The sequence below is a fragment of the Erithacus rubecula genome (genome assembly GCF_903797595.1).
Source record: "Erithacus rubecula genome assembly, contig: scaffold_329_arrow_ctg1, whole genome shotgun sequence".
Taxonomy (NCBI): Eukaryota; Metazoa; Chordata; class Aves; order Passeriformes; family Muscicapidae; genus Erithacus; species Erithacus rubecula.
The window spans coordinates 82,441-96,046 of NW_027636001.1; the positions used below are offsets into that span (position 1 = coordinate 82,441).

The 13,606-nt window shown below is 49.1% G+C and overlaps 1 protein-coding gene and 1 long non-coding RNA gene across 2 annotated transcripts; both read right to left on the reverse strand.

Moving 5' to 3' along the window:
- Positions 1 to 2,067: 2,067 nt before the first annotated feature.
- Positions 2,068 to 3,135, reverse strand: LOC306816003. The gene is made up of 3 exons (XR_013777549.1): positions 2,999 to 3,135; positions 2,702 to 2,795; positions 2,068 to 2,252 (listed from the first exon to the last, which is right to left on the reverse strand). It is a non-coding gene; the product is annotated as an uncharacterized lncRNA (long non-coding RNA).
- Positions 3,136 to 6,433: 3,298 nt separating this feature from the next.
- LOC306816007 (uncharacterized protein) lies at positions 6,434 to 12,379 on the reverse strand (the record flags this gene model as incomplete). The annotated part of the gene is made up of 9 exons (XM_079332509.1): positions 11,790 to 12,379; positions 11,364 to 11,537; positions 11,170 to 11,276; positions 10,359 to 10,449; positions 9,244 to 9,419; positions 8,966 to 9,059; positions 7,277 to 7,437; positions 7,005 to 7,098; positions 6,434 to 6,580 (listed from the first exon to the last, which is right to left on the reverse strand). The coding sequence occupies exons 1-9, from the start codon at positions 11,793 to 11,795 to the stop codon at positions 6,434 to 6,436; spliced, it is 1,050 nt and encodes a 349-aa protein (XP_079188635.1). The 5' UTR covers positions 11,796 to 12,379.
- Positions 12,380 to 13,606: the final 1,227 nt, after the last annotated feature.

The window sequence follows — 13,606 nt, forward strand, 5'->3', positions numbered from 1 at the left end:
CCTACAGTGCCATTTTAGAGAAGCTGAACTACCACAGAAGCCATAAGTTCACAAAGACAATAAGCACAGAACTACTCAGCAACAGTCTTTCACTCAGAGAAACCAGCAGCTCCAAAACATTTCCAGCTTTAGGCCAATGGGAATGCATCAGCAAGTTTGAATCAAATCCTAGCAGCATAAAAAGACAAAACATTCCCAGTAGCACTCAAGGTTAAACAGTACAGGCTACAAACCTTGTCTCATCTCTGGCTGCAGAGAAGAGAGAGAAGAATTTTGATTAAGGAGCTGAATGAGAAAGAAAAAGAGCCTGAAGTTCAAAGGTCTTCAGTGAGACACAAGAACATGGCCTACCTGCACATGAGGCAAGGCCAAAAGCTCACAATAGAAAGACCACTAAAATACAAGAGGACAGATGGAAAATGAAATAGAAAAGGAACAGAAGTTGAGAGATAGTGAAGGGAGCTGAAATTCCCTTCTCAACATTCTGTAGGGAAACTGGTTTCATAAATCCACTGATTCACAACTGGTTGCAGCTAGCAGAGTTCACCATTCTTTCCCACACCAAGACACCCACATTCATTTGCACCAGCCTTTGGCACAGTTGTTAGGATTGAAGCGTGACAGTTTGGAAATATAACAAGTGGCGTGAATCCCAAAATCTTCTTGCAATACTTGCAGCAGACAGACATCCCCTGCCTTGGGATATACATTAAGGACCCATCTTTCAAATTCTGGTACACAGACCACTAACCAGTTATTCCTATGTATGACCTGGACTTTAAAATTTTTACAACCCCAGTGACCAAAATCTTCAGCCTTACAATGTACAGCTGCCAACTCTTCTGAGGATTAGCAGTTTCTTTGGCCTATTAGACAATATGGCATGGAACAATAAATGGATTTTAACATCATGCTAAGAGTTCTCCGACCCTGCACACTGCCACTCTCTAGCAGGAGTCAAGAATGGTTTTTCAAAATGCTTACCTTGGTCACAGAGGCTACAAGCCTCTTTCTGGATGACAAGCGCTTCCTATATTGCTTTAGGAAGCTGTCTCCTGCACTCAGATTCCTGTCCAGTCCTGAACAGTTGCCAAGATGTCCCAGTGCAGTTGAGTGCAGAACTGGAGTTGCAGCCAGATCTCCATGGACAGTGCTGCTTATGATTGACGGTGGGCTTTTAAGGCGCTTCCAGACGAGCTTAGCATTGGCCATATCACGTATCTTGTTAGCTCTGAAACATTCCAAAGCACACAAACAGTTACCTTTGGTAGTAACCTTTTCCCAAAGTTAGTCTCCAGGTCCTTGACTATTATTTGGCTTGTGAGATGAAGGGCCTCCAAAAATAGCCCATCATTTGACCTGAGCTGGTTTGGAGGGTCTGTTTCTAAGATGCCACACCAGGTGCGAGGAGCAGCAAGTGTCACCAACGCCTAGGACTGCTCAGCATGAGGGCTTCAAAGCCTTCTGTGAAAGCCATGTGTTTACCTAGCTTCTTCTGGAAGGCACCAGCATAACAACTCTGGGCTGGCCCCCCTTCCCAAGGGAAGCTCAAAGCTCAGAGCCGCCGCCTAAACGGAAGCCAATAAAGATAATTCCTTCACAGAATCCAATGCTGTTTTCTGAGGGGCTTATTTATACTCCAAGTTTTACTTATGGCAGCAATGATGGCAGAACTAATCTTTCTTTCCTATTCATACTCAAAGAGTAATGGACATGAAATTGATCTTTGGTGTGCTATGCAGGATGAAGAAATTATAAAGACTGCTAAAAAAAGTTACCAGTTAAAACAATATCAACTTGAAAAGTATGCTGTTAATGGAATAATGTTGCTACTGTGGTGTCTCTGCTGAAATACTAAAGGGAAATGAAGAGAAGGCTGATGAAGGGGAAGGGTCTTGCAGAATTATGGCATCTCATGCTTCCACACATGACGCTGAGCAGGTGGAGAAGAGTGATTTGGAAGGAAGATGCATGAGGAAACAGGAGTCACTTTTATTACCACTCCAAAATATATGGACTTGCCTTTCCAGTTCCTTTGCTTGTCTAGCTTTCACTTCCTCCAGACATAGCTCCTTGTCCTTTGTCATTCCTGCCTGTCCACATTCTTTTGGAAATGTACTGTCTTGTGGAGAGTTTTTCAGTTTGTTCAATTCACATTCAAGATCTCTAATTCTGTCTTTTAGCTGGTTTATCAGAGAAGCACGATGACTTGCTCTGATATGTTCCACTCTGTCCTGGGAGGCTGCCTGTGCCTGAAAGAGAGAGTGCACCTTCAACCACCACAAAGAAAAAGAGAACTCTCCCCACATGTCAAGTGTGTGTACCCATGCTCAAGGGCCCAGCTTGGCTCAGAGAGGCAGCTGTGCCTCCTCACTACCATCAGCAAGCAAGGCAGAACCCTGAGTTACTACTGTAAGTAATTCTTTTCACTCAGGATGAAGCCCAAAGCAGTGCTACTATTCAAAGCTACTAATGAAAGGCCACTATCTGTGTAGGACAGGGCATAGAGAGCACTTTGAGGCCACTTGCTGTGAAAGCCAGCTAGATCCTCAGCTGCTTTCTGAGCAGCCTCTATTCAGCAGAATAGAGAATGAACTGATCTCCCCTTGGCTCTCTGGGAAAAATACACCATAACATTTCCCTACAGAAATAGGTAACTAGGTTCAGGAGTCATGAAAAGAGAAATTTATGAGCAGCTTACTGAGGTACTGGCTTGCAGGTCTCTCTGCAGGGTTTCAATCCTGTTGCTTTGTTGCTGGACAGCTGCTTCCAGACCGGTCTTTTCAAATTCAAGGCTTAACAAGAAATAAAGGCCATATTATAAAAATCTGCCAGAGTACCAATTCCAAAAAAAAAAAAAAAGAGTAAAACATACAAAATCAAAAGCAACATTCAAAACCATAATGATTTGCTGTGATACAAGGCTACCTAACTATCTATTATGGTTTCCAACCAACTTATGTAGGCAACACTTGGTCCCACTGTGTTGTTCTCTTACCGTTGCATGCGTTCTTCCAGTTGTTTCACAGTCTCCAAATTTTTCAACACCTGCTCCTGCAGTTTTGTGGCAGAAGCTGTCGATTCTCTTTCCTTCTCCTCCAGGGCAGCCATCAAGTTCTGAATACGGCGCTCAGAATTTAGATATATTTCTTCCACCTTCTGCAACTGTAAGGCCACAGAAAGAATCCACAGTTGTCAGATGATCTTTCATACAGAGGATTGACATGGTGCAGATACCTGCCCATACCCTCTGACCAAGGAACTGTAATCATCTCAACTATCTATAGAGCTTTGCTTCTACTAGCAAATGATCACAAGCTGTGTTACTTCCTTTTCTTCTATGTTGCATCTAGTTGTTGCTTGGGGTGATAACATTTAAAGGAGCAGGAAAGACCTTTGCAAGGGTGTTACAGAGATGTTTATTTCAGCTACACACATGCACTGTCCAGAGTTCAGGGAACAAAGGTCATGGGGCTTGTGTGGGGCTTGTTGCATGAGATGAGCAGGGCAAGGAAAACTTTAGGGACCAATTACAGGGAAACTAGGTGGGAGTTACAGAAAAGCTGATAGACAGGGAGAGGGCACAGGGCTGGCTAGAAAACAGAACAGGGCTTGCTTTGGCCAGATGAAACAAGATCTGCTACCAGGAGAAGGCACCTCAGAAAGGCCTCTCATTTTCCTTAATTAGGAATGCCTTTCTGGGTCTCCACACTTGTGCAGCAGCCTCTCCCATCCCTCCACAGATTTCCTAGAGCCTGGTTCTAAGCACTGACACTGCTGCTCCAAGCCTTCTGGGGACCTGTGATGATGCTCTTTGTATTCACTTTATTTGCTACTGCATGAAAGCATGAACTGACATGCTTTTATTCCTAAAGGAGTCTTGGAAGTGTCAGAGGAAAACTGCTTCAGTGCACCTGCTCTGGAGCACAGCACGCTGCCAGGGGAGCATGGGGAGTTTTCTCAAGTGGCAGAGATGACAAGTGCAGCACTGAGAGAGGTGCCAGCTCCCACTGAGTGGGAAGTGGTGGATCCCTGAGGAAAGGCAGCTTTGCCTCAGTGTGGTGGGGCCCTGAGGGACAGCAGCAGTTACATCCCAGTGAGCACCATTTCAGAAAGGCTCCCAGGTGAACTGCACCATCAGACCTGCTCTGGAGTTTGGAATCACCCTGGGCTGCTTGGGGAGTGTTCTTAAGCCAGCAAGACCTCGAATGTAGAGCAGAGAGAGGAATCCCACACCCCTGACCGTGAAGTGAGGAAACTCTGAGGAGGGGCTGCTCTACCTCACCTAAAACTGAGCAACTACGGGGTGGGGAGCAGAAGGGACAGAGGCAGATTAAAACACAATATAATCTTCACTTCCTTGCATCTCTCTCCTGCTTCCTGGGATACTGTCTTGTTCTTTTTCAAGGTGTATTGGAAGAAATAGACACCCACAGCTTCATTCTCAAGGCACAGGCTTTCCCTAACTCTGCTCAAGCCCTAGCTATTTCCTTAGGCAAGTACAGGTTGCCTTTCTCAAGATCACCCCTGTGGCTCCTAGTAACTGCCAGTGAAGATTTGGATGTGGATTGCTCTAGACCTGCATTGGCAACCTTCTGCTGCAGCTGTGGCACTGCATTCTAGGGCAGAGGTGTTCCACAGGCATGAGGTTTTCACGGAGCATGTTATGGGTGCTTTTACTTCTTCAGCTGCAGAATTATGCCTGTCTCCAGACTGAACTCAAACTAAGAAATGCTGCTGGCTCCCAACAGGTAGCCATAAACCAATGATCTCTCTCTCCCCCTTTTCCAGCTAAGCAGCCCCATGCTGCCAGGGGGAAGCAGGGAAAACTTCACTGCTTCTATTCAAAACTAGAAATGCCACTCAAAGGCCACTTGCTGTGAAAGCAAGGCTCTCAGCTGCTTTCTGAAAAGCCTGTATTCTGGAGAATGCAGGAACCAAGCTCCCCTTGGCTCTCCAGGGAAACCTCACCATAAAATGTGCCCACAGAAATTGGTAATTCGGCTCAGGATTGATGAAAAGTGAAAGTTATGATCAGCTTACTGAGACAGAGGCTTTCAGGTCTCTCTCCAGGGCTTCAATCCTGTTGTTTTGTTGGCGGAAACTGGATTCCAATCTGGCATTCTGAATTTGAAGGCTTAAAAAGAAACACAGGTGTTAGTGCCAGAACCCACGAGAACAAGCACCAATTCCAGATAAACAGCATGAAGTTACACAGCTGAAAAGTATCAGTCAAAATCACAGTATCTCTCCTGTGGTTTCCACCCAGACTCTGCAAGAAACAGACACCTCGTCTCACTGTGTTGTGCCCTCACCGTAGCATGTGTTCTTCCAGTTGTTTCCCAGTAGTCTCGTGGTCAAAGTATTCTGACACAACATGCTGGGCAGCAGCTTCCTCTCGTCTATCTTTCTCCTCCAAGGCAGCCCTCAAGTTCTGAACACAACGCTCAGAATTTAGATATTTCTCTTCCACCTCCTGCAACCATAAAGACACAGAAAGAATCCACAGTTGTCAGGTGAGCTTTTATACAGAGGAGTCAGCTGCTGCCCAAGGATTCACGTGCTGCAGCTATCTGCCCATACCCTCTGCCCAAAGAACTGCAATCATCTCCAGTATCTTCAGAGCTTTGCTTCTACTAGCAAATGAATACAAGCTGTGCTACTTCCTATTCTTCTGCAGCAGCCTCTCCCATCCCCTCCACAGATTTCCTAGAGCCTGGTTCTAAGCACTGACACTGCTGCTCCAAGCCTTCTGGGGACCTGTGATGATGCTCTTTGTATTCACTTTATTTGCTACTGCATGAAAGCATGAACTGACATGCTTTTATTCCTAAAGGAGTCTTGGAAGTGTCAGAGGAAAACTGCTCCAGTGCACCTGCTCTGGAGCACAGCACACTGCCAAGGGAGCATGGGGAGTTTTCTCAAGTGGCAGAGATGACAAGTGCAGCGCTGAGAGAGGTGCCAGCTCCCACTGAGTGGGAAGTGGTGGATCCCTGAGGAAAGGCAGCTTTGCCTCAGTGTGGTGGGGCCCTGAGGGACAGCAGCAGTTACATCCCAGTGAGCACCATTTCAGAAAGGCTCCCAGGTGAACTGCACCATCAGACCTGCTCTGGAGTTTGGAATCACCCTGGGCTGCTTGGGGAGTGTTCTTAAACCAGGAAGACCTCGAATGTAGAGCAGAGAGAGGAATCCCACACCCCTGACCATGAAGTGGGGAAACACTGAAGAGAGGCAGTTCTACCTCACCTAAAACTGAGCAACTACGGGGTGGGGAGCAGAAGGGACAGAGGCAGATTAAAACACAATATAATCTTCACTTCCTTGCATCTCTCTCCTGCTTCCTGGGATACTGTCTTGTTCTTTTTCAAGGTGTATTGGAAGAAATAGACACCCACAGCTTCATTCTCAAGGCACAGGCTTTCCCTAACTCTGCTCAAGCCCTAGCTATTTCCTTAGGCAAATACTGGTTGCCTTTCTCAAGATCAGCCTTGTGGCTCCTAGTAACTGCCAGTGAAGATTTGGATGTGGATTGCTCTAGACCTGCATTGGCAACCTTCTGCTGCAGCTGTGGCACTGCATTCTAAAGCAGAGGTGTTCCACAGGCATGAGGTTTTCACAGAGCATGTTATGGGTGCTTTTACTTCTTCAGCTGCAGAATTATGCCTGTCTCCAGACTGAACTCAAACTAAGAAATGCTGCTGGCTCCCAACAGGTAGCCATAAACCAATGATCTCTCTCTCCCCCTTTTCCAGCTAAGCAGCCCCATGCTGCCAGGGGGAAGCAGGGAAAACTTCACTGCTTCTATTCAAAACTAGAAATGCCACTCAAAGGCCACTTGCTGTGAAAGCAAGGCTCTCAGCTGCTTTCTGAAAAGCCTGTATTCTGGAGAATGCAGGAACCAAGCTCCCCTTGGCTCTCCAGGGAAACCTCACCATAAAATGTGCCCACAGAAATTGGTAATTCGGCTCAGGATTGATGAAAAGTGAAAGTTATGATCAGCTTACTGAGACAGAGGCTTTCAGGTCTCTCTCCAGGGCTTCAATCCTGTTGTTTTGTTGGCGGAAACTGGATTCCAATCTGGCATTCTGAATTTGAAGGCTTAAAAAGAAACACAGGTGTTAGTGCCAGAACCCACGAGAACAAGCACCAATTCCAGATAAACAGCATGAAGTTACACAGCTGAAAAGTATCAGTCAAAATCACAGTATCTCTCCTGTGGTTTCCACCCAGACTCTGCAAGAAACAGACACCTCGTCTCACTGTGTTGTGCCCTCACCGTAGCATGTGTTCTTCCAGTTGTTTCCCAGTAGTCTCGTGGTCAAAGTATTCTGATACAACATGCTGGGCAGCAGCTTCCTCTCGTCTATCTTTCTCCTCCAAGGCAGCCCTCAAGTTCTGAACACAACGCTCAGAATTTAGATATTTCTCTTCCACCTCCTGCAACCGTAAAGACACAGAAAATATCCACAGTTGTCAGGTGAGCTTTTATACAGAGGAGTCAGCTGCTGCCCAAGGATTCACGTGCTGCAGCTATCTGCCCATACCCTCTGCCCAAAGAACTGCAATCACCTCCAGTATCTTCAGAGCTTTGCTTCTACTAGCAAATGAATACAAGCTGTGCTACTTCCTATTCTTCTGCAGCAGCCTCTCCCATCCCCTCCACAGATTTCCTAGAGCCTGGTTCTAAGCACTGACACTGCTGCTCCAAGCCTTCTGGGGACCTGTGATGATGCTCTTTGTATTCACTTTATTTGCTACTGCATGAAAGCATGAACTGACATGCTTTTATTCCTAAAGGAGTCTTGGAAGTGTCAGAGGAAAACTGCTCCAGTGCACCTGCTCTGGAGCACAGCACACTGCCAGGGGAGCATGGGGAGTTTTCTCAAGTGGCAGAGATGACAAGTGCAGCACTGAGAGAGGTGCCAGCTCCCACTGAGTGGGAAGTGGTAGATCCCTGAGGAAAGGCAGCTTTGCCTCAGTGTGGTGGGGCCCTGAGGGACAGCAGCAGTTACATCCCAGTGAGCACCATTTCAGAAAGGCTCCCAGGTGAACTGCACCATCAGACCTGCTCTGGACTTTGGAATCACCCTGGGCTGCTTGGGGAGTGTTCTTAAACCAGGAAGACCTCGAATGTAGAGCAGAGAGAGGAATCCCACACCCCTGACCGTGAAGTGGGGAAACACTGAAGAGAGGCAGTTCTACCTCACCTAAAACTGAGCAACTACGGGGTGGGGAGCAGAAGGGACAGAGGCAGATTAAAATACAATATAATCTTCACTTCCTTGCATCTCTCTCCTGCTTCCTGGGATACTGTCTTGTTCTTTTTCAAGGTGTATTGGAAGAAATAGACACCCACAGCTTCATTCTCAAGGCACAGGCTTTCCCTAACTCTGTTCAAGCCCTAGCTATTTCCTTAGGCAAGTACAGGTTGCCTTTCTCAAGATCACCCCTGTGGCTCCTAGTAAATCCCAGTGAAGATTTGGATGTGGATTGCTCTAGACCTGCATTGGCAACCTTCTGCTGCAGCTGTGGCACTGCATTCTAGGGCAGTGGTGTTCCACGGCATGAGGTTTTCACGGAGCATGTTATGGGTGCTTTTACTTCTTCAGCTGCAGAATTATGCCTGTCTCCAGACTGAACTCAAACTAAGAAATGCTGCTGGCTACCAAGAGGTAGCCAAAAAACCAATGATCTCTCTCTCCCCCTTTTCCAGCTAAGCAGCCCCATGCTGCCAGGGGGAAGCAGGGAAAACTTCACTGCTTCTATTCAAAACTAGAAATGCCACTCAAAGGCCACTTGCTGTGAAAGCAAGGCTCTCAGCTGCTTTCTGAAAAGCCTGTATTCTGGAGAATGCAGGAACCAAGCTCCCCTTGGCTCTCCAGGAAAACCTCACCATAAAATATGCCCACAGATATTGGTAATTAGGTTCAGGATTGATGAAAAGTGAAAGTTATGATCAGCTTACTGAGACAGAGGCTTGCAGGTCTCTCTCCAGGGCTTCAATCCTGTTGTTTTGTTGGTCGACAGTGGCTTTCAATCCGGCATTCCGAATTTCAAGGCTTAAAGAAACATATTGGTCTTATTAAAGAAAATTCTCCAAGGAGAGCACCAATTCCAGATGTACAATGTGAATAAACAAAATCAAAAGCAAGAGTGTCCTTCAGAATTAGAATATGTGTCCTGTTGCTTCCTCCCAATTTCTGCAAGCAAGAGACACCTCGTCTCACTGTGTTGTTCCCTCACCATAGAACGTGTTCTTCCAGTTGTTTCCCAGTAGTCTCGTGGTCAAGGTATGCTGAGAGATGCTCCTGCAGTTCCAGGGCAGCAGCTTGCTCTTGTCTATCTTTCTCCTCCAAGGCAGCCATCAAGTTCTGAACACAACGCTCAGAATTTAGATATTTCTCTTCCATCTCCTGCAACTGTAAAGCCACAGAAAGAACCCACAGTTGTCAGGTGAGCTTTTATACAGAGGAGTCAGCTGCTGCCCAAGGATTCACATGTGCTGCAGCTATCTGCCCATACCCTCTGCCCAAAGAACTGCAATCATCTCCAGTATCTTCAGAGCTTTGCTTCTACTAGCAAATGAACACAAGCTGTGCTACTTCCTATTCTTCTGCAGCAGCCTCTCCCATCCCTCCACAGATTTCCTAGAGCCTGGTTCTAAGCACTGACACTGCTGCTCCAAGCCTTCTGGGGACCTGTGATGATGCTCTTTATTTGCTACTGCATGAAAGCATGAACTGACATGCTTTTATTCCTAAAGAAGGAAGGAGTCTTGGAAGTGTCAGAGGATAACTGCTCCAGTGCACCTGCTCTGGAGCACAGCACACTGCCAGGGGAGCATGGGGAGTTTTCTCAAGTGGCAGAGATGACAAGTGCAGCACTGAGAGAGGTGCCAGCTTCCACTGAGTGGGAAGTGGTGGATCCCTGAGGAAAGGCAGCTTTGCCTCAGTGTGGTGGGGCCCTGAGGGACAGCAGCAGTTACATCCCAGTGAGCACCATTTCAGAAAGGCTCCCAGGTGAACTGCACCATCAGACCTGCTCTGGAGTTTGGAATCACCCTGGGCTGCTTGGGGAGTGTTCTTAAACCAGGAAGACCTCGAATGTAGAGCAGAGAGAGGAATCCCACACCCCTGACAGCGAAGTGGGGAAACACTGAAGAGAGGCAGTTCTACCTCAACACTGGGGTGGGGAGCAGAGGCAGAAAGGACAGAGGCAGGTTAAAACCCAATATAATCACTACTTCCTTAGGTCTCTCTCCTTCTGTCTCCCAGAATACTCTTTTGTCCATTTTCATGATGAACAGGAAAGTAACAATCACACCATGATTTTTTTCCGTTGGGACAGCCTTTCCATACCTCCACTTTAACCTTCTCCAACTCTTCCTGCAGGCGCACTTTGTCTTCCTCCACGTCAGCTTCATGTCTTGTAGTCACCGCAAGAGCAGTCCTAAAGCATCCAAAATTTGATAGGAAACATGTCAAATTTGGCATGGTTTTTCCCTGATTGCTCCCAAATATAGTGTTTCCCCCTTTCCTATAAGCACAGTGAAAGGAAAGCCAAGTACATGTAAGCTTGCAGAATGCAGCCTAGAAGGGACCTCAGGACATCTCCAGTCCCACTGCCTCCACAGTGCAGCCTTGATGTCAGGCCCTGCTATTTAGGACTCCTTCTGCTGCTCTTCAAAATCCCCCTGGATGCACCTGCACCAACTCCTGGGGCAAGCTGTTCAACTGCCTGGCCATCTACAGGGCAAGACATTTTGTCTTTTCGTGTGGCTGGAACCCATCATTTCCCCTTGGACAAGTTGCTTCTCTTTCTCCCAATGCTCCCATTCGTACCACTTAATGCACCAGCTGTTCCTTTGCTTAAAGCCCACTCTCCTGCCGAGCAACCTTGCTGCTGAGCTAATGGCAAGTTTCCCAGTGAGTTCTGGTATGTGTGGGGAGAGCACACCACAGACAACACTTTCTGACGGTCCTCAGTGGACAAAGTACAAGAGTACCGAAGGTCGGAGAGCAGCCAAGAGCAGACCTGCATTTACCGATCACATGGGGATCTCCTTCCATGTGGCTCTTTTTTTTTTTCTAAACTCATTCCCACACCTCTCCTCAGTCACACTTGCTGACAACTGAGGAGGCCTGTGTGCTGTTTAGACAAATCCCTCACCTTTCACCCTGCTCAGCAGCATGCCCATCAGCTGCTTTTTTTCGAAGACATTCCAGCATCTCTTCATGCTGTTTGGAGACTGCAAGATCTAAGGGGGTATATCCCTCCTGAAAGATGAGAGACTCTCCATTAGAAAAACAAAGACAAGCTCGCACCTGTTCAAAAGAGAAGCTTTACCCGCATGCCAAGGTTACCTGGTTCTCAGCATCACTACTGGCATTATGCTCAAGCAACAGCCCTGCTATAGTTGTGTTACCAGACAGGACAGCCAGGTGAAGGGCAGTGTTGCCGTCAGCATTTGCCAGATTTGGGTCTGCACCATGTTCTAGCAGAACAGACACACATTTCTCTTGCTGGCACTGTACTGCCTGGGAATGACACACAAAAAAGGGTGGAAGACTTTCAACATTTTTGTGTCACTCTTGTCACAACTCGCTCATCTCCTCAATGCTGCAATTGAAGGACATCTTCAAAGATTTAGATAACAGAGGCCTAAGCCACGCCAAGTAACAACATGCATGCTTCTATGGCCCTTCTGTGTAAGGAATCATGCAAGACACCTCTCCTGCAATGCACTGTCAATAAGCTCCACTTACAAGGTCAGAACACAGTCCACTTACCCTCATCAGTGGAGTGCTTTTTAAATTATCAGCCACATTCAGCTTGCAGTTCTTCTGTGCTAGATATCTGATGACATCTGCGTGGCCATTCACAGAAGCAAGATGCAGAGGTGTCCTAAAAATGAAACAGATAGTCTCAACACGGAAAAAAAGATTATAAAATCAGTGTCTTTACATAGCCTTGGGGACCCTGCCCAGCCTCTATTCCTCCCACTTGCTGCTGCTGCATCAGCCACCGGGCAGAAGAGAATGGGCGAGGTCCGAGCAGCTGCAAACAGCCCTGCAGAGACCACGGCAAAGCGGCAGGCCGGCAGCATGCACTACCAACAGTGCTGGAGCCGAGAAGGCAGCTCCCAGCCGTGAAAAGCACCACAGTTCACTGCTGTCCAGCTGACAGGACAAATCTCGCTTTTCAAGCCATTAGCTTGAACGCGATTCCACACACAGCCTTAAGAGCGCTGCTTCCACATGGCATCCAAAGCTGCTGGGGGGATTGGTCATCAGCACCATGCTGATGCTCTCGTTCTGCCTTTCCCTTACGAGAAGCCTGCCAAGAACTAGTGGAGCTCGGCTCAGAAAATGCCGCAGCAGCGCCTGCCAGAAGCAGCCAAGGTGTCCCCTCGGTGGCCCATAGAACTCACCGCCTCTGCTGGTCCGGCGGGTCGATGCCGGCTCTCCTATAATACCAGCGCCACCGTCTCAGCCAGGCCAGGTCGCCGCGGGCAGCCGCGCGGTGCAGCCTGCCCCGGACCTTCTCACTGGCGGCACCGCTGGTGGCGGCACAGGGCTGCCCAGACCGGCTGCTGGATGGCGACTGCTGTCGCCTAGTGATGAAGAGTGCCCTGACTCTCTTCTGTAGGGCGTGCAACGCCATGGCCCTGCTGGGGGCAATACAGCAGCGCGAAGCACCCGGCGCGCTGCTTGCCTCCGGGTGGGGATGGCAATGGGGGACAATGAAATGAAAGCGACGAGGACTTGCGCTCGCAAGAGAGAGGCCAAGTCGCCCCGCGCGGTGGCTGCGGCCAGGAGCCTCCGAGGCGGCGGCAGGGACGCGCAGTGCTCCCAACGCGGAACGAGCTGCTGCTCCCAGAGAGGGTTGGGCAGCTCTGAGCGCCGGCTCCGGGGAACGGCAAAACCGCGGGCAGCAACAGAACCGCGGCACCAACATAACCACGAGCAACGAGAGAACCGCGGCACCACGCGTGAGCGGCGCCTCAACGGCCAGAGGCACGCGGGGAGCGATCGATGCCGTGAGCGTGTGGCACGGGCACGAGGACAGAAATGGCACGGGCTCGGGCTCGGGCGCGGCCGTGAGGGCGGCCTCGGCGGGCTCCCCGAAGGAGGCTGCCCGCGGCCCGTGAGGCGGCCGGCGGCCTCGGGCTCTGCCTGCCCTCAGGCGGCCCCGGGGCACGGTCGGAGCCGACGCTGCCGCAGCGCTCTCGCAGCTCTCGCAGCTCTCGCCTCCCTCGCTCTGGGTTCTTCCCTCAGCGCGTGGCCACGGTGCCGCTGCGCACGCGTCCCCGAAATGGAGCTCAGGGTGGGCTCGGATCCCAGTCCGAGCGGGCGGCGGCCGCCGCAGGTCTCGAGATGATCGCTCCAAGGCTGCAATAGCGGAGTATGCGATCGTATGGAAGCCTGGTTACTGATTTAGGCATTTAGGTATCCTGGAAGGTAATAAGTCTTATGAGGAATGACTTTGGGAACTGAGGGTGTTTAGCCTAGGGAAAAGGAAACAGCAGGGAGACGTTATCGCTCGCCATGATGATCTGAAAAGGAACTTGTAGGCAGCTGGGGGGTGAGTCTCTTATGCCAGGCAA